Source organism: Nilaparvata lugens, chromosome 7, assembly GCF_014356525.2.
Source record: "Nilaparvata lugens isolate BPH chromosome 7, ASM1435652v1, whole genome shotgun sequence".
In the NCBI taxonomy this organism is placed as follows: domain Eukaryota; kingdom Metazoa; phylum Arthropoda; class Insecta; order Hemiptera; family Delphacidae; genus Nilaparvata; species Nilaparvata lugens.
In genome coordinates, this window is record NC_052510.1 from 36,532,908 (window position 1) to 36,552,921 (window position 20,014).

The following is a 20,014-nucleotide window of genomic DNA, read 5'->3' on the forward strand; positions in this document are numbered from 1 at the left end:
AAAAGTTGTCAATACTTCACCGATTTAGGAATTTGCCAGTGGAACAATATTGTATGTTAGCTATTGTATTGATTTCATTTGAAATCAAAACTCTTAAATAATTTTATAACATAATTTAACTCATCGCTCGTACCCGCGGCGGCAGTGTTGTATGGTAGATGATTTTCAGTGTTTAATATCGTACCTAAAGATGACAAAAACAGCTTTTCAAAAATTTGAAAGATTGAGAATCAATAAAATGTTGTTATTCAAAACTTAACAACTCACAATAATGTAATATTATCACAATTGCTATAAGCTGCCAACATTTGTATCAAAACTCCGGTACCGTATCGAAACATGAGCTTCCTGTATCGAAACACATATTGCAACACATTGTTACCAGTGTATCAATTTCTCTATGAGCTTCTTTTATACAAACACATCTATAACAATGTAGGTATGCCATATGATGTTCCATGAATCAAATTTGAACATTAATTCTGAAAAATCTAGAAGGAAAATTGAAATTTGGGCTTCGAGGTGCACAAAATTGATATTTTTAGAATCTATGTGCAAAATTTGGAGATCTGAATCATTCCCGTTTTTTCGGTATGCAATCCACAAAGTTGACATGTTTTGATGCGAACAAACACAACCCTACTCTCTCTTACTATATAGATGAAAGTTATGACGGCAGATGAATTAGAGGGTTTGGCTATTATATTGCTTTCACGATTCATCTAATGAATTATCGAATCAGATGAATTTAGAGGTTATGTGCTCTTACCGTGACGGCTGTGACGTTACATCTCGAGCTTCCTGCTTATAGCCGACAACCCTGCTTATAGCTGCGCGTCTCGAATAGCGCGTGTCGACAGGCCTCTAAAGAATAGCACTTCAACTAACAAGCCAAATTCGACCACGATTGAAAATATCAATTTACAACTAACATTGTAATATTTTCAACTGTAGTAAAATTAGATTTAGGCATTTGTGGAAAATACATAACTTTTGATTCTATTCAATGGTTTCTCTCAAGGCTGTCCCCTCCTTCCACTGCCTGATTTCTGCTTATGGGTCATTAAGCAGGCATTAACAAACCTCTATAAATGAACATTTATATTAAACATTTTAAAATGTCGAATATTTCTGCTGGCCACTAACGGTAGAACATGCATGTTTATCATGCACATACACATGTTCATCATGCATGTTTTGTCATCAGCGAGAGGCTCTAACATGAAATAAATAACCAATAACAATATATAAACCACTGGAAAATTACAAATTATTATAGAAAAAATGTTACTTCAAATAGAGCAGCATAGAAAAATAAACAACCAAAAAACGAAATTACAGAAACTTAACATAAAAAAATTTTGCTCGAAGCCTTTCGCTGTGACGACACAACAATGTATGATGACATGATGTGTATCAAGCATGTCCTACTGTATGATGACAACTTGTTTAATAGTTGTAGGTTATAGTTTTAATTGTGGTTTGTAGGCGAGTGTGGGCAGCCATCAGAGGTTCTACATAGCGGCGCAAAGTCCGCTGCCGCAGACAGTGAGCAGCTTCTGGCAGATGGTGTGGGAGGCCGACGTCCACCTGGTCGTGGGTCTGGGTCAGCATGACACCGAGTACTGGCCCACCACCACCGATCGATGCTTGCACATTGGCGAGGTAATCAAACACAATTATACTCTAGCTGAATTTTACTCGTAGTTCATTTTTGATGTTTTAAATAAAAATCATTTAGTTGAGTTTTTTTATGTTTTTTCAAACTGTCCATTCAATTATAATTGTAATTGTATTCGCTTTCATGAAACAACTCTTCAAAAAATTGTATTGATGTCCCAAAAAGGATGGTTCGAAATGATTTCCAACTCTTATTTTAACACATTTCTGAATTTGTAAATTGCCCAATCTAAGAAAACTTTATTATTCATAGAAGTACTATTTCAAGAGCTGTGACCAAGTCCTTAGCTTAATACACCACCTGATGTATAGTCGAAGACTTTGATTGAAGCACTGCTGGTAAAGTCTTTATATTTGCTGGATTGACCGCTGTTAGTGTAAAAATGATAGCTCACTGTATTTAGGATTACAGCGGCAGTAAAAAGTAGTAAATCTACTGGGCGTCTTCATACGGCGGTCATTCCAGAAAACGTAAAGGCTGTACCAGCATCAGTGCTTCAAAGTCCCTGACGCTCCGTTAGGCTGCGGATTTAACTTAAGGTCTTGATTGTAACTTTTTACAATACCACTTTCTCTATTTATTTTATTTATTTATTTATTCATTTACAGTGCAAATAACACTAATGTAATAACAGTGGTAGATAAATAATAAGGTAGTCCTTGTGCTATTTTTCTTCCTAATTTATAGGTGACAAAGTCCAAGATAAGGCTAGAATTTCACGTGTACAATTTTTATAAAATTTTAGTCCAAAATAAACATGAAAACTATACATTTTGAATTTAGATGGCTTGAATTGATAAATTGATTAGAAATATTTCACTCAATTACCACTTGTAACGAATATATTGATTTCTTTAAGAAAATTTTGAACCATTCAAGAAACACAAACTTGTAAACACTATGAATCATGAAGTTTTCTTAAACTGGGAAAGTTTTCAATTTAGAACACAATCGTAGAAAATAAAGAAATGCTGTTTAAAGGTTTTCAAGAACATGGAAGCTTATTCATTAAATTTTAACATTGAACAACTCAAATATTTCTCTTTACTGTATGATGTTGCATACATGAGAATTGACACTTCAGTGACCTCGTGAACAGCCTTAAATTTCGTATAAATGATTAACCTAAGTGTGCTATGCTAAACTCACAATCAATCCTACTTTCAGTTTGAAGTTTGGGGCCAGTTTTCGCAAGAGACGGGACATTGTGTTACCACCAAACTGCGGCTGTACCACGCACCCACTCGACGCAGTCGTGGCGTGTGGCATCTGCAGTACTCCGAATGGGGAGACCAGGGCTGTCCCAAGACTGTTCCTCATTTCCTAGGTCAGTTCATTCATTCCCTGCAACATTGAATACCAAATTGACATTCAATTTGAAACCGTTTTGAGAAATTAAATGTAAGTTCTAAGAAAGTAGATATCAAAAAGCAAATCTCTCAAATTCATCAGATTCTACTTTGTTCTGAATCACAATAAATTATCAACCAGGAAGACTGATGCAAAACTTTAGAACCATTTTTTGGTTGAATAAAGCTATTTTCCTCTTCAGTTGTGGCCTTATTAGTCTAGCTGTGACTTGAGCTTTGCTTATGCTTCTAATAGCCCTAATACTGGCGGTTGATTTTGTCTGAAATGGCAAACCGAATTCGGCATGTTTGCAGAGGTTTATTTGAATAATTGTAGGAATACATCCAAAGCACATATGATAATGTATCATGCATCATTTTTCTCACAAAATCCCAAAGAATGATTATATGTAGAAATAAAAATCACCAAAAAAAATAATTTTATATCATATGATCCAATATCCGAAATTTGAAATCCATTTGAATTTTTTTTTCAATTTTCAATCACTCATAAGTGTTTTGCACTGAACACTACACAGATTTTAGAATACCTAAAATATTCCTCAGGGCCATCTACATTTATAATATGTAAATTCATAGTCTGTAAAATTGCATAATAAAGGACTTATATCCAAAAATATGAAATACGGGTATCTGAAAATTCACATAATCATCATCGTTTGGGTATAGACATGGCTTACTTTAGATAAAGGCTGGAGCGCACAACTTGGCAACGTCGCAGTCAAGCTCAGCTACAGGCCGAAAAAGTAGATTCACTTGGGTGGACTCCCGATTAACTACCAGCTTTATCAAATACCAATACTGAGAAATTCAATTCAATGATAGTAAAAAAATATATAATATTAACTGATAGACTAATTTTAACTTTAGCTCTAGGAGTTTTAGGAGTTTCAAGTATAATGCCTAACTTGGCAATATATTTCACTGTATTTACTTTCTGTGTCTGTATTTCCTACAAGCAATTTTAAAGATCAAATTTATTTCATTAATAGATGAAAGTATTGAAAAGTACCTTCTGAATGTAAAATAAAAATATGAAAGTCGAATATTGTCTTCTTTTTAAGAAACTTCTGAATTTAATGCATTCGCTTCTTGTGCATCTATAACTAACTATACACCGTAATGATAATCGATAGTTCAATAATTCTGTCAAAGGGAATATATTCTACTACCATTTAGTCTTTGTTTGTAATAATATCCATCAATTTATATTAAAACACATCATTAAGTACCCTACCCTTTATTATTCTTTTTTCTTTTAAACAAGACTTATTTCAACTCATCTTTTTTTATTTAGAAAAAATCTGGTGTGGTACACTCACACAACTTTCCTTGCTCATTGAACTACTGTAAGCCTCATTCTTAAACGAGCATAATTTAGGGGAATAACATAATGACGATTGGCGGCAACATATTTGAAAATACGATCAGACTACTGTATATGTGTGTATAAATAATTGTTTTCAGAGTACTTTTTTTTGTGTGAATAGAATTGTGAAATTCAATGATTTTTAAAAGTCGTCAAAACAGCTGTTCTACAGATGAAATAATTATCTCGACTATGTGTTCTTTTTATAAACTGCTCTACCTACCTACCTACCTCATGCTCGAGAGGGAGTTCACAAAGTCCATTTCTCAATGATGGGGTGGACCCCATTAGTTTCCCAGGAAAATGACTCATGCTAGTTGATATTAGAGCTGATAAATAAGTATGGAGTGTATGAATTTGAAATGAATCGGTAAAGTCATTTTTGAGAAAATCGTGAAAAACATGGTTTTTTATTAACTATCCGCCATTTTTCTCAAGAATATTACGGAGCTCCTGCAATTTTCCCAGCAATGAGACTCAAGTCAGTTGATAGGGCTTATGAATAGCTATCCATGGTATGAATTTGGAGAAAATCATTAGAGCCGTTTTCGAGAAAACCGTGAAAACATGGTTTTTTAGAAATTATCCGCGATTTTTCTCAAGAACATTACGGAGCTCCTGCAATTTTCCCAGAAATGAGACTCATGTCAGTTGATAGGGCTCATAAATAGCTATCCACGGTATGAATTTGAAGATAATTATTAGAGCCGTTTTCGAGAAAACCGTGAAAAACATGGTTTTTTAGTGATTAGCCGCCATTTTTCTCAAGAATATTACGTAGCTCCTGCAATTTTCCCAGAAATAAGACTTATGTCAGTTGATAGAGCATAAAAATAGCTATCCATGGTATAAATTTGAAGAAAATCGTTAGAGCCGTTTTAGAGAAAATCGTGAAAAACATGGTTTTTTAGTAATTATCCGCCATTTTTTCCGCCATCTTGAATTGAATTTTATTGAATTTCTTTTTGTCAGGTCCTCATGGTATAAGGACCTTAAGTTTAAAATTTCAAGTGAATCGGTTAATTAGAAATGGAGTTATCGTGTTCACAGACATACACACATACACACACACACACATACACACACACACACACACACACACACACACACACACACACACACACACACACACACACACACACACACACAGACCAACAACCAAAAATCATGTTTTTGGACTCAGGGGACCTTGAAACGTATAGAAAACTTGAAATTGGGGTACCTTAATTTTTTTTGGAAAGCAATACTTTCCTTACATATGGTAGTAGGGCAAGGAAAGTAAAAATGGCTTTAGATGAGTTGGAACCAGTCGTGTTTTGGAAGAAAAAAATACAGAGTATGGTATTGAAGATTTATATCATGTTTTAATATTTTCAAAGTAGCCTTATAAAGAGAAGTGATAATTCATATTAATAATGAATTAATAGGTTATTGAATGAATAAATTGCTGGAATAATGATAATTCATTCAACTTTGTTCATTAACTCAATTATATCTAGGCATATTAGTATACAAAAAATCACAGAAGAATTGATATCCAATAGCAATAGTTTAATCTATCTTTACATATTTCTGTGGGTTTATAATCACATTATTGACATAAATCAAATACTTACTATCCCTACTAACAAATGCAAATGATTTCACAATATACAATAATACAAATAACTCTACAAAATACAATTTTTCTAATGGTGTAATGAATCTATGCATATCAAATAAAGCATGGTCGGCCTGAATCACACGTTGCCATATTGAACATTTTCCGGCCTTCTATCTATAGTAGGCTATGGTATAGAGCATTCACAATACTTAAGTATTCTCCAAACTATCACTTGAATAAATTACAGAAATACTCCTTAGATTAAACTACATTTATGATATGTAAAATTATAGCCTGTGAAATTGCATAATAAAATATTTATATCCCAAAAAGTTATAACCACATAGCATAATTAGCACCTAACCGTCAGTATTGTCCAAACTATTACTTGAAAAATCACTATAATCATCACTAGCCAAGTGGCAGCCATTCCACTAGTAAACACAGTTGACAGTTGGGAGCATTCAACAAAAACATAACTGCATTGAGTAGGGAGACTATAGAGTGGTCTTGTTATCAACACTGTGTTGTGAAAAGCCTACTGAATCCAATGGTATAGTTTCCAAAGAAATCCGACAAATGGCTGGCAGCCGAGATATAAACAGTTGTTTTAAGGCATTTGGCTTGAGATGGCTGCCTTGTATGCCTTGTGATATGATAATCATATGTCATAAATCAGTTGTTTGAATTATTTTAAATCATCAGAAAGTTTGTTATTTTATCTCAGTTTATTTTAGTCAATAAAAGCCATTATTCTAGCTCTTCAATGGTCTCTATTTATTACAATTTTATTGAATAAAATAAGTACCGGTAATCAAAATGCCAAAGAGGAAAACCCGGGATCGAAATAATGTTGAATCTCCGTCACGGAATCAGGATAAGCCTACCGAATTATCTCGAAATAAACCCGTTGATACATCTTTCAACTCGGAATCAATTGGGAAAATTCTCAAGCCTTTTATAGATATAGAAAAGAAGAGATTTCCAATACTGTTTATACTGTTTCACAGTATTATTCATTCTTCATAATAAACTTGATAATCGAACATCATTGTCTGATTGAAAATTCTTACATCATCAATATTAAAATTCTTACATCATTTTAATTGATAGGTGTTGAATATGTGTGATAACTATTTTAAATTATTTAATAAAACCATGAATCAATATGTGTAATAACTGCTTAAAATTATTTTAAACCCATGAATAGATTATTTTGTAGTGGGTTCTTCATTTCAAACTGTATGTTTGATCATAATGTAAACTTTGAAAGCTTGAGAAGCTACCTTACTCCATCGAGTAATTTTAATTTTTGAAGTATCAAGTACAGTAATCTTATAAGGTATTTATACAATATATAAATGCACTTTGGCTATATTGCAGGTTTCATAGAGGAAATGGGTTCAGTGCGCCAGCACACAGTGAGTGAGATCCCAGCCGGCCACAACCGCAATCCTCCCATCCTGATCCACTGCAGCTCGGCAGTTGGTCTGTCGGCTGTCTTGCTGCTCAGTGATCTTCTGCTCTACACGCTCGATCATAATCAGGTAATTCACTCATTTACACTGTCAATAGTGATGTAGTCGAATTTCTCCATATTAAGGTAAAATGAAAGCGAAATTGTCGGTTCCACATGATTTATTTGGGCCAAACTAAAGTTTCAAAGCACTTAAGGTATCATCATCAGCGGTCTTTTTTGTTAGACTCGCCAAAAAAGATGAAAAAGATGCATTGAAACTTTAGTTTGGCTCAAATAAATCATGTGGAACCGACAATATCACTTTTATTACACCTTAATTCACTAATATCAGGGCACCGAGCTCCGCTCAGGAGTACAAAAACATGGTTTATATTTATTTATTTATTTATTGATACACAGAACACAATTCTTTAAAATGATTGGGTAATGATCATCAGGCAAAGCCCAAAACTATTTCTTTTCCGAATTTTGATTTATACATTCTAAATAGTCTAAAAGTAAAATGGAAGGATCAGTGATAGGACAGGTTTTAAAGCGGGGGCGTTTGCAAGGTAGGGTACCAGGTGGAGTTGGGGTTTCATCAAAGGTGAGTGACGAAAGAATTGGCTTTTATTTGGGTGCTTGGAGCTGCTTCCAGTCCTGGTCTTAACATACAGCAATAGTACCATAGCTATCAACTCTACACCAACTGTCTAATTAAATTGTAATAAATTTCATCATATCATAATAAATTTCACAGCTATCAAATATATATTAAATGTTCAATAAAAATGAAAAACAAATTTCATTCAAGCTCAATTCTACAATTCCTTTTTCCAATTTTAGTCTAATTCTTTTTTGATTTCTAATTTTAAATCTCCTCTTTTCTATCAATTCGTAAGCTACACCTTTCCTTATTCATAACCCACTCAAATTTTAAATATCCTGTTTGTAACCGCCCCCTAAATACCCCATAATGTCCCCTGAATCTGTACCCTTTTTCTCTCCATCCGTCTGCACCGCGTAATCTGTGGTCTCTGCTGTGGTTGGGATTTCATCAGAGATGAGTGATTGGTTTTTATTAAAAATTCTTTTGAGGTTGGGAGGCTGCTTGTAAATGAGGGTGGGTGGTTGCTGGAAAAGGTGTTTGGTAGAGGGATTGGAGGAGACGACATGGAACAGATCTTTAAGGACAGGCTTGAGGTTTTCGATTCCAGGGAAGTAGGTAGTACAGAGCTTTGGAGCTTGTGGGATTTGGGATTTTTTTGTGGTTGGATTAGTGTTTGTTTTGGAGGAGATTTGTTTCTGTAACAACTTTTCAGGATAGTTACATTTCAGGAGGGATTGGTGGAGTTTTTTGAGGTACTGGTCAAGGTGGTGGGGATCACTGCAAATTTTTTGGCCTCGGATTGAGAGGGAACGTGGGAGGGATCTTTTGATGTGGTAGGTATGGCAACTCTCAAAGTGTAGGAACTGTTGAGTGTGGGTGGATTTGGTGAAAGTATTGGTGGATAAGGCATTGGAGTTGGAAAGGATTATGTTGACATCTAGGAAGTTGATGGAGGATTCAGAGATATTCCAGGTGAAGGAGACAGAGTAGTTGGAGTTGAGTTGATTGAGGAAGTGGGAGAGGGTATCATGTCCATGAGGCCATATGAGGAATATGTCGTCAATGAAACGGAGCCATGTCAGGGGGGATAGGGTTTGTTTAGAAAGGAAATCCTGTTCAAGGAGGCCCATGAACAGGTTTGCATAGGATGGTGCCATCCTTGTGCCCATGGCTGTACCCTGAGTCTGAAGATAATATTTATCTTCAAACCTGAAGGCATTGCTTGTGAGCACCAATTTTGCAAGGTGGTTGAAGGGTTGGAGGGTGTGGGACGTGAGGAGAGGAAATGCTCAAGGGATTTTAAGCCTTCAGAATGGGGGATGGATGTGTAGAGGGAGGCCACATCAATGGTAACAAGGAGGAGTTGTTGATCAGTTGGAAGGGTTGTGTTTCTATCAATACCAGTCCTGGTCTTAACAGACAGCAATAGTACCATAACTATCAACTCTACACCAACTGTCCAATTAAATTTGAATAAATTTCATCATATATAAGAAATTTCACAGCTATCAAATATATAATAAATTTTCAATAAAAATAAAAATAAATTTAATTCCAATTCAATTCTATAATTCCATTTTCTAATTTTATTCTACTTCATTTCGGATTTCTAATTTTAAATCTCCTCTTTTCTATCAATTCATAATCTACACCTTTTTGTATATATATATATATATATATATATACATACAGGGTGTCCCAGATAAGGTGTAAACCCCGACTACCATAGATTCTACATGCAATTTGCAACAAAAAATTTTCAGTAAAATTTTCTCCTATCGACCTTCGTTTTCGAGATATATAGATTTTTCGATATTTTTCAAGTAGGCGTACTTCCAGTCATTAAATCGTCAATATCTCAAGAACCATTGGTCTTAAGTGAATTTTAAGGACATCGTAGAAAAGAGGACAAAATTTCACATTGATTTGAGGTATAAAACATGCCAAAGTCGATTATTGAGTAGTATTTTTTAGCGGTCAAAGTTGAAAAAGAGTGATTTTTGAAGTTTTTTTGAAAACTTCAATCGAATTTAAACTGAAATTCTGATTCGAGGATTTGAGCTAGACACCTGTATTTGGTCTCATTCGAAAGATAATCAAAAAAGGAAGTTTTTGCGCTATAAAAATTATTTCGTACCCTTGAAAAAAAATCGAGAAAAATGTGTCTGAAGTTTTCAAAAAAACTTCAAAAATCACTCTTTTTCAACTTTGACCGCTAAAAAATACTACTCAATAATCGACTTTGGCATGTTTTATACCTCAAATCAATGTGAAATTCTGTCCTCTTTTCTACGATGTCCTTAAAATTCACTTAAGACCAATGGTTCTTGAGATATTGACGATTTAATGACTGGAAGTACGCCTACTTGAAAAATATCGAAAAATCTATATATCTCGAAAACGAAGGTCGATAGGAGAAAATTTTACTGATAATTTTTTGTTGCAAATTGCATGTAGAATATATGGTAGTCGGGGTTTACACCTTATCTGGGACACTCTGTATATATATACACAGGGTGGTTCATAATTATGGTAAAATAATTTAATACGTGATAGTAGAGGTAAAAATAAGAAAAAAAGTTCTTATAAACATATATCCATAAACGCTTCATTAGCGAGCTATACAGGGTGAAAGATTTCGCCCGGAATTCAGTTCCTCTGGTGAAATACACCGATGCTGAATTGTTTGGGGACTAGTTTTTGAAAAACTTATGCTGGATTCATATGGAAAAATATCTGAAAAATTGAATAAAACTAGTCTGGAAGCTGTAGTGTGAGTAGTTTTTGAGAAAAAAGTTGAAATGTGCAAAAAATCTAAGTAGAAAAACACATACTTCTACGTTTGATTCCCAATAGCTTTCTTTAATGACCAGTGAACAAATAATTTTTTCGCAATAATAATTGTAGAGAATTTAATTTTGAAAAGAATTACGTAAACTGTGTAAACTAAACTTGAATAAAAGTTGAATAAAATGTATTCTTATGTAGTACATTACACCACAAAAATTTGCTGTTTTATGAGGAGAGAACTAATAACTCATAGGTTATAGCTGATTGCAAATAAAACATGAATTTTAATAACAGCTGTTCCAAAACAGCTGATTTATTTTGTTTTAAATAAGAAAATATTTAAAACAAATTATCAGCTGAAAATTATTTTCAGAAATATTTTAGCTCACTGTTGAACAAAAAAACAAATTGCAAGCTAGGCCTACTGTAACCGCGCTGTGTTTTTTGTTTAATCTAATAACCAGTTATTTGTAACCATTTCACTTTGCTTTTGTGTTAAGTGTTAACTTTTTAAAAAATGGCAGGTAATTTTAGACATTATTCATACTCCGAATTAGCTGACATGCATTTAATGTATGGAATGGGAAACTACTGTAATAGTACTGAAGCAAGACGTTTGTATCAAGAGAACTTTCCTAACCTAGTATGTCCAAGTTCAAGGTTTTTTGCCACTATTCATCAACGTCTGTCTGAAACAGATTCTTTGATATCCAAAGAGCACTTTTATGCAGGCAGACCCTGATCTACTATGACTGTTGAGTTAGAAGAACAAGTTCTTAATGAAATTTATGAACATCCAGAAAAGAGCACAAGAGAATTGTCAGTGCAGTTTAATGTCAATCAATCTATTATTTGGAGGATACTAAAAGAGCAACAATTACATCCATACCACCTCCAGAAAGTTAATACTCTATTGCCACGAGACTGTATTCCCCGTGCTGGTATTTTCCGATGGTTTTTAGTAAAACTTGTTTACCCAAACTTTTTAACAACCGTTTTATTTACCGACGAGGCACACTTTACAAGAACAGCTATCGTTAACGTCCACAACCAACATATTTGGGCAGCTGAGAATCCTCATGCCATCAATCCTAATCTCCCACAACATCAGTTTTCAGTAAACATTTGGGCAGGAATGATAGGAGATCATCTACTTCTGTTCGAGCTTCCTTCCAGGCGTAATGACATAATCTACTAGTCTTTTGATATAAGTTTAATGTCATTTAGATATGCTACTTTCATATGAAAAAAAAACTTTTCATAAAAACCGAATATTTTATTTGCAATCAGCTACAACTTATGAGTTATTAGTTCTCTCCTAATAAAACAGCAAATTTTTGTGGTGAAATGTACTACATAAGAATAAATTTTATTCAACTTCTATTTAAATTTAGTTTACACAGCTTACATAATTCTTTTCAGAATTAAATTCTCCACAATTTTTATTGCGAAAAATTATTTGTTTACTGGTCATTAAAGAAAGTTATTGGGAATCAAACGTAGAAGTATGTGTTTTTCTACTTAGATTTTTTGCATATTTCAACTTTTTTCTCAAAAACTACTCACACTACAGCTTCCAGACTAGTTTTATTCAATTTTTCAGATATTTTTCCATATGAATCCAGCATAAGTTTTTCAAAAACTAGTCCCCAAACAATTCAGCATCGGTGTATTTCACCAGAGGAACTGAATTCCGGGCAAAATCTTTCACCCTGTATAGCTCGCTAATGAAGCGTTTATGGATATATGTTTATAAGAACTTTTTTTCTTATTTTTACCTCTACTATCACGTATTAAATTATTTTACCGTAATTATGAATCACCCTGTATATGTGTGTGTGTGTGTGTAATATAAAAATAAAACAGGAGACACAAGAAATAAATAGATTGAAAACACTTAAAAACTTACATTTAAACTTACATTAGAAATGGGGGAAATTTTCGGAGACTGAGTCTCCTTCCTCAACCGAGCAGACTGCAGTTTTGAATCCAACGGTCGACCACAGAATAAGGAAAGGTGTAGCTTATGAATTGATAGAAAAGAGTAGATTTAAAATTAGAAATCAGAATTAGACTAAAATTGGAGAAAGGAATTGTAGAATTAAACTTGAATGAAATTTATTTTTCATTTTTATTGAACATTCAATATATATATCTGATAGCTGTGAAATTTATAATGATATGATGAAATTTATTTCAATTTAATTAAACAGTTGGTAGCTATGGTACTATTGCTGTCTGTTGAGACCAGGACTGGAAGCAGCTCCAAGCACCCAAATAAAAGCCAATTCTTTCGTCTTGGCATCTATGGAGGGGGCTGTGGGAGGGAGAGTGGCAAGGACTTTGACTTTGAAGCATTGGTCAACGTTCTTGTTGTGCTCAGAGCCATGGGTGGGTAGGCATGGTTAGGGAAGTATTCAACAATCACAGGGCTTCCTTTAAAGATAATACTTCCCTACTCATCCCTACCCATGGCTCTGAGCACAACAAGAACTTTGACCAATGTTTCAAAGTCAACGAAACAATACATACTGTATTGTACAAGAAACAATAATGTGTGGTACCCCTGTAATGAAAATTGTGTTGGAGTTACCAAACTTGATTTTAACAAAAATAAGAGTGAGTCAAAACAAGATCCCTGTTTGGATTTTCAGCCGTTCGTGGTCTCCAGATCCATTCATTCGAGACTGAGTTTCAAGGCGACTTGAAATGCTGGTCGCCAAGAGACGTCAGACTTGAGCATCCTATTGTTCAATAAAGTGAAGTTCAATAAAGAATTTGAAGTGAAAAAGCTTGAATCTAAACGAGAACACGTTCAAATTTGTTGAAAAAGTATTAAAATTTCTTCAAAAGACGATGTAAACTAACATGCGCGTTCGACTGTGGATCTTGGAGCAGCAAGATCGATACAACAGTACTCAGTAAGAAATGAATACTTAACTGAATGATTGCAGTACGTCATTCAGTGTGAATGAAATCATTGTGAACTGATATTTATTAGTCCAGAAATTAATTGCTGATATGAGTTACTTTTCTACGCACACAAGCGCCAACTTAATGTTATTGTTGTCCCTCCTTTCGATTAATAGACTTTAGGTGATAATTAGTTGAAACTTTTATCGATATAAGTTCAGTATCATTAGTTTAGTATTAACCTTACTATTACTAACCTATTATTCACGTAATAACTCATTACACTTATTATTCCATGAATTCAAATCATCATTTCTTTCAACATTTGAAACCTACAATCATAATTAACTTGATTTTGGTTATCAGTAATCAGTAATAATTTCAAATCTGATTTTTGACTTATTAGCAAGGCCATTTCTTTTTGATACAAGTATACTGTTAAAAGTGGACTTGCTTTCTATTTTTGTTCTTATTGTTTTCTCTCTTTTTTCCTACCTTCTTCTCCAATTCTTTCCTTTTCCGCTCCTCTTCACCCTTCATTCCTTACTTTTATACCCTCTACCTGCCTATTACATTGGTTTTGAAGTGAAAATTGGACTTTTTGAAGTGAAAAGTGAATCTCAACCTCATTCTTTTTTGAAACTTTTATGTGTGAAAATTTGGGAGAAGACAGTTTTGGGCTATGCCTGTTGTCTTCTCCCAATCATATTATACATTAGAATTATGATTTGTGATTGCCGATGAAATAAATAAATGAATAAATGAATATGAATACATGGGAAGCCATAATAATTGGCTAGGTATTGTCTCTTTTCTGTATAGGGCTACTTGTAATATAAATAGAAATAAAAATAAAAATCTCAGTACCCTTTTTCGAATTATTTTATCACAATGATTTTGTCACATCGTTGCTCTTAATTCAAATTTCTACTTCCAAGACATGTTTTGCTATGATTATGATTAGCTTCTGCTGAAAACCTTAGCTTCAAACTTAATTTTGTTGAAAGCTCAATAATTAAATGAAAAATAATACATTTTGATAACACATGCCAGTATTCTGAGTCATCTAGTTTACAGAAATCAGTGTGCTCTACATGAATGTTGAAACATGTTGTGATAAAATAATTTTCAAAAAAAAGGGTAATGATATTTTTATTTTTATTTATATTGGTTAGGTATGTATTTCTCCTCCTTTCTCTCTTTTCATCACACCCCACCATGAAGCATGTTTTTTGTATTTCATTAGAAATTCATTTTTTATCCAGTCACTATATACATTGATGCTTGCAATTTATATTGTAGTTCTGATTTTTTAATATATTATTTGAATACATGAGAGAAGACCAGATCCAATTTCTTCATGCAAGATTTCCTTGTGCTAGATACAGGGTGGCCCAAAAACCTCTTATTTTCGGTGCATTTTCCAGTTTTCAGCTATTTCTGCCAAATCTCGTAATCGGACAGAAAAATGGAAAATTTATTCTTGAGTGTAGGTAAACCCATATTCCAATACACAAAAATCTGGTGTGGCGCACTCACACAACTTTCCTTGCCGTTATGAAAATTGATCACCTGACGCTAGTGTTTCCGCGCATCTCAAGTCTACTATTCAAAGATTCGAGCCAGCTAGTGACAGGGCAATAACGCTGGAGACACAAAAGGGCTGCTATCTCTTCATAGTGAATCATTTAATAGAATCAACAGTTGCCAACAGTTTGCAATTATTGGATAATCACATTTTCTCGAATTTTGAGCTTATTTTTAATTTTAGGTGAAAATGTTACTGAACATTAATTGTAGAGATTTTCATTCTCATTGTTTTCCACTCAGAATTTTTTGTTTAAATTGTATCTGAAGCCTGATAATTGGGAATCAAAAATCAAACTTTGCATAGATGGGGCGGAGCTACTGAAATTTTTACAGATATGGGACTTGTGGCAGTTGACAGAGCTTATCACTGACTATTTTAGGTATGAATTTGATCAAAATCGTTGGAGCCGTTTTTGAGAAAATCGCGAAAACCCCTGTTTTTGACAACATTTTCTCTATGTTAGCCTTCATCTTGAATTGCTTTTGATCGAAATTGTTCGTGTCGGATCCTTATATTGTAAGGACCTTAAGTTCCAAATTTCAAGTCATTCCGTTAATTAGGAGATGATATATCGTGTACACAGACGCACATACACTCATACACACACACACACACACACACACACACACACACACACACCAATACTCAAAAACCACTTTTTTGTACTCAAAGGACCTTGAAACGTATGGAAATTTAGAAATTGTGGTACCTTAATTTTTTTCGGAAAGCGATACTTTCCTTACCTATGGTAGTAGGGCAAGGAAAGTAAAAAATAAATGGCCGAAGATGGCCATATACTTGTTTCAAGATCAAGTAATGATTGTTTTAATGAGGGGTTACCGAGATACATAGCTCTGAAAATCGAAATTGGCCATTTTTGTGTATTGGAATATGGGCTTGAGTACACTCAAGAATAAATTTTCCATTCTTCGACCGAATTTGACTTATGATGCATGATTTTGGACCGCCTTGACGAGCCGAGAAGAATGGAGTGTATTACTATGAAATCTGAGCATTGTGTCAAAAGTTATAAGTGCTTGAAATTTTGATCCTTGAGGTGTCCTTAAGCGCGCCTCTCCACTAGGAAATACTGAAATTAAGGTAATCTAACGGGTGATTCTCATAGAACATAATCTAATGAACTTATTTAATTGTTCGAAATATCAATGTGAGGACAATGTAGTTGGTGATGATTGTTGAAGCTGAAAATTAGGTGCTTTTCCCAATACAAGGAGCATTGTTGTCAGGTGTACCTGGAAATCTATATGAGATAGAGCGCTCTACCTGATCTCAGATTGTAGAGCACAAAAATACGCCCAGAGGGATTTTGAATTATACATCTAAATGGTAATAATCGGAATATATTGTTGATCAAAGACTAAAATTCATCAAAATTGATTTTTTCTTCAAATTTCACTCATTTTTGAAAAATCATAACTCAGTACTTATTGGAGATAGAGAGTTCCGAATGATCTCATTTTATTCAGAATTATATAATTTAAAAAAAGGAAAGAGCAAATTTTTCTGTCCGATTACGAGATTTGGCAGAAATAGCTAAAAACTGGGAAATGAGCCGAAAATACGAGGTTTTTGGGTCACTCTGTATCTAGCACAAGGAAATTTTGCATAAAGAAATTGGTTCTGGTCTTCTCTTATGTATCCAAATAATATATTAAAAAATCAGAATTACAATATAAATTGCAAGCACGCCCCCTTTTTTATGTCTATATTGACTGGACTATAATCGGACAGAAAAATGTGATCTCGTCTTTTTTTCAAATTATAAAACTCTGAATAAAATGAGATCATTTGGAACTCTCTATCTCCAATGAGTACTGAGCTATGATCTTTCAAAAATAAGTAAAATTTAACGATAAAATCAATCCTGATGAATTTTAGTTTATGACAAGGAAATTTTGCATGAAGAAATTGGTTCTGGACTTCTCTCATGTATCCAAATAATATATTTTAAAAAATCAGAAAGACTACAACATAAATTGCAAGAACATCCCTTTTTTATGTCTATATTGATTGAACTAATTGTGATGTTTTGTATTTTGATTTATTTTATGTATATTGTGTTGAATTGAATACAATTATTGATTGATTTCTTTCTTTCAATGTTTGTGATTCCATTTGTATTGTATTTTCATGTTTCGGACATTTTATTGTTTTCTAATGAGTCTTTGTGTATTATTAGTAAAACTTTTTGATTTCCAAATGTTTGTTTGTTTCAGGAACTGGATATTCCTCGAGTAGTATCACTGCTTCGTCAGCAAAGGATGCTTATGGTGCAATCAGTAGCTCAGTATAGATTTGTTCATGTGCTCCTCATATATTACTTGAAGAACTCCCGCCTTATATAATAAGTGTGCCTTTTAGATTGAAACTCATGCTGTTTCAATTTTTGATAAGTGAGTAGAACCTTGATCGTTGCATATCTTATTGGTGCTTTATGTGTTCAAACTTAAATTTTTCTATTTATGTTTTTTATTTCAGTAGAACCACCAAAGTAAGGTTACTTTGAAAATAGATTGTTTTACTGGTATTTCTGTGACCAGTTTATATTTTTATGGAAGCATGGAATTTATATTCCATACCACTTTTCCATCACTGTAGTTACATATTTAGTATGTAATAAACTCATAAAATTGATTTCAATAGATTTTTCACTAGCTTAACTAACTGAGCTTCTATTATATTTATTCTCAATCTCTTGAAGGTATGAATCGTAACCGTGATAGCCTGTTAATTCACTAATAATTCATAATTGTATTAAACTACTATAGAATTAGGCAGCTAATAGCTTGGTGTTTATACTGACTCAGTAATTTGAAGTAAATATTTCAGTTGATATCATTATTCTTTCAATTGGATTAATCTCCCATGATCTTTCCCAACGACATATTCTCTGGGTCACCATAACTCTTGAATTCATATATTTGGGCGTAATGCCTGTAGTCTTCCTTGACATTGTAAATAAATAAATAAATAAATAATTCATAAGATTTTCAATTGATTTTATTACATCCATAATAATTAATTTTGATTTGTTGTGATACTTTCATTTTAATATATTTGCTGCTACCTTATCTCATTGTTCCAAGGCTTTTAGATTAGTTTTCATTGTAAATATTTTGTTGATTATTAACAAGTAATTTAACTACTTTTCAGCTAATTATTTATTTATTATGTATCGATAATATTAGTATTTGTTTTTAAGTGTTCCAATTAACTCGTTTTTTACCTAGGTTTTGAATAGTTTTTAAGCATTTATTTCAAGGCAATTTGTTACTTTCTTTTGTTGAAACTGATTTTTTTAAATCCATTTTTTGAAAATAATGTATAATAGTCTATAATATAATATTTAATGGATTGATTCTCAATTTTTAATATTCATATTTTGGATTGAGAACTAAGGAAATGAAAATTTAATAGAAAGGGGCATAATAAACTCATTTGATATTGATCTTCTTTTCTGCGCTGATCATACTATTTGTGATCCATAGAATAGAAGTGACTTAAAATTTACTGTGCAAATTAATTCATTATTATAAGAGTCTCGAAGTAGTATTATTTTTTTAATTACAGCCGGATGCGAGCTCTTTTAGATGTTTCAACAAAAACTATTTTGACTCATGTTTGGACACTGATAAGTACATTTTTTAGTTGATTAAAGAGATCCTTTTCTCTAGTAATTTGAAATATTTTGCTTCTTTACTAATTTTTTTGAAATTCAGTATTAAACAATATTCACGAATCAAAAATAGGTTGATTTGTGTCTATCTACTATTTGTATGATTGATGGGAAAGTTTTGGTTCACCTCTTTCTTTAGGCTTGTTCCCTATTCACAGATCACAATGGTTTGAATTTGTCATGTATTAAAAAGAATGCCTTTATTGTTTTGAAATTTAAAATGTATTTATTAAAAACTTACTTTAATAAAAAGTATATTGCAGTAATGATGTTTGGAAGTCTGCGAAATTTAATCACAAAAACATTGAAGAATTTTCAAATTACATTTTCACTATCAATCCTATTGAAGATAGGATTCTCGTGATAGTAACTCTCATCAAATTTTTATTTTTGTTTCTGTCAATTTGTCTTAGAAGCTGAGAATATTGCCTTTCTTTGTTCCAATTAACAGTTATACTAATGTAGAAGCCCCAAATTGTATTGTTCGAAACTAAAAAAATTTCAAAAATCAATAATAATATGTTTTGTTCGCAAAAAAGCTCAGTTGTTGAAAATCCTTACTTTTCAACGAAATTAATAAATTTAATTAACACGTTCTATGTAGTTGATTGAATAAAATTGGTACAATACACTGTGTAATACTACTGTGTATTCCGTAGTCTCCATGTCATTTCAAATTCAAATATTATGATTTTTAACTTGAATGTTACTTTTTCCTTTACAAGCCAAAAACAAATGTTTTCTCTAAGGAGAAAACGTTTACTTTGTTCGAAACAATTGATTATAAGAAGTAAAAAAGAATTCACTAATAATGTGCCTCTGATAGCAAGTTGAATTTATGAGACCATACATAATCAATAAATGTCTTCTTTTGCCTTCATGAATAGAAATTCTCGTATTTCCAGAATAGATGTTATTTTCAATAAAATGT

General features: G+C 32.9%; 1 protein-coding gene across 5 annotated transcripts in view; it reads left to right on the forward strand.

Moving 5' to 3' along the window:
• Positions 1-19,084, forward strand: part of LOC111062944 (tyrosine-protein phosphatase non-receptor type 21) — a 127,665-nt gene extending 108,581 nt beyond the window's left edge. For all 5 annotated transcript variants that reach the window (XM_039432645.1, XM_039432644.1, XM_039432646.1 and 2 more), the window contains 4 exons: positions 1,489-1,665; positions 2,849-3,008; positions 7,407-7,570; positions 17,624-19,084. In XM_039432645.1, coding sequence (XP_039288579.1) covers positions 1,489-1,665; positions 2,849-3,008; positions 7,407-7,570; positions 17,624-17,752 — 630 coding nt within the window. In that variant the 3' untranslated portion in view covers positions 17,753-19,084. The remainder of the gene's footprint in view (positions 1-1,488; positions 1,666-2,848; positions 3,009-7,406; positions 7,571-17,623) is intronic.
• Positions 19,085-20,014: the final 930 nt, after the last annotated feature.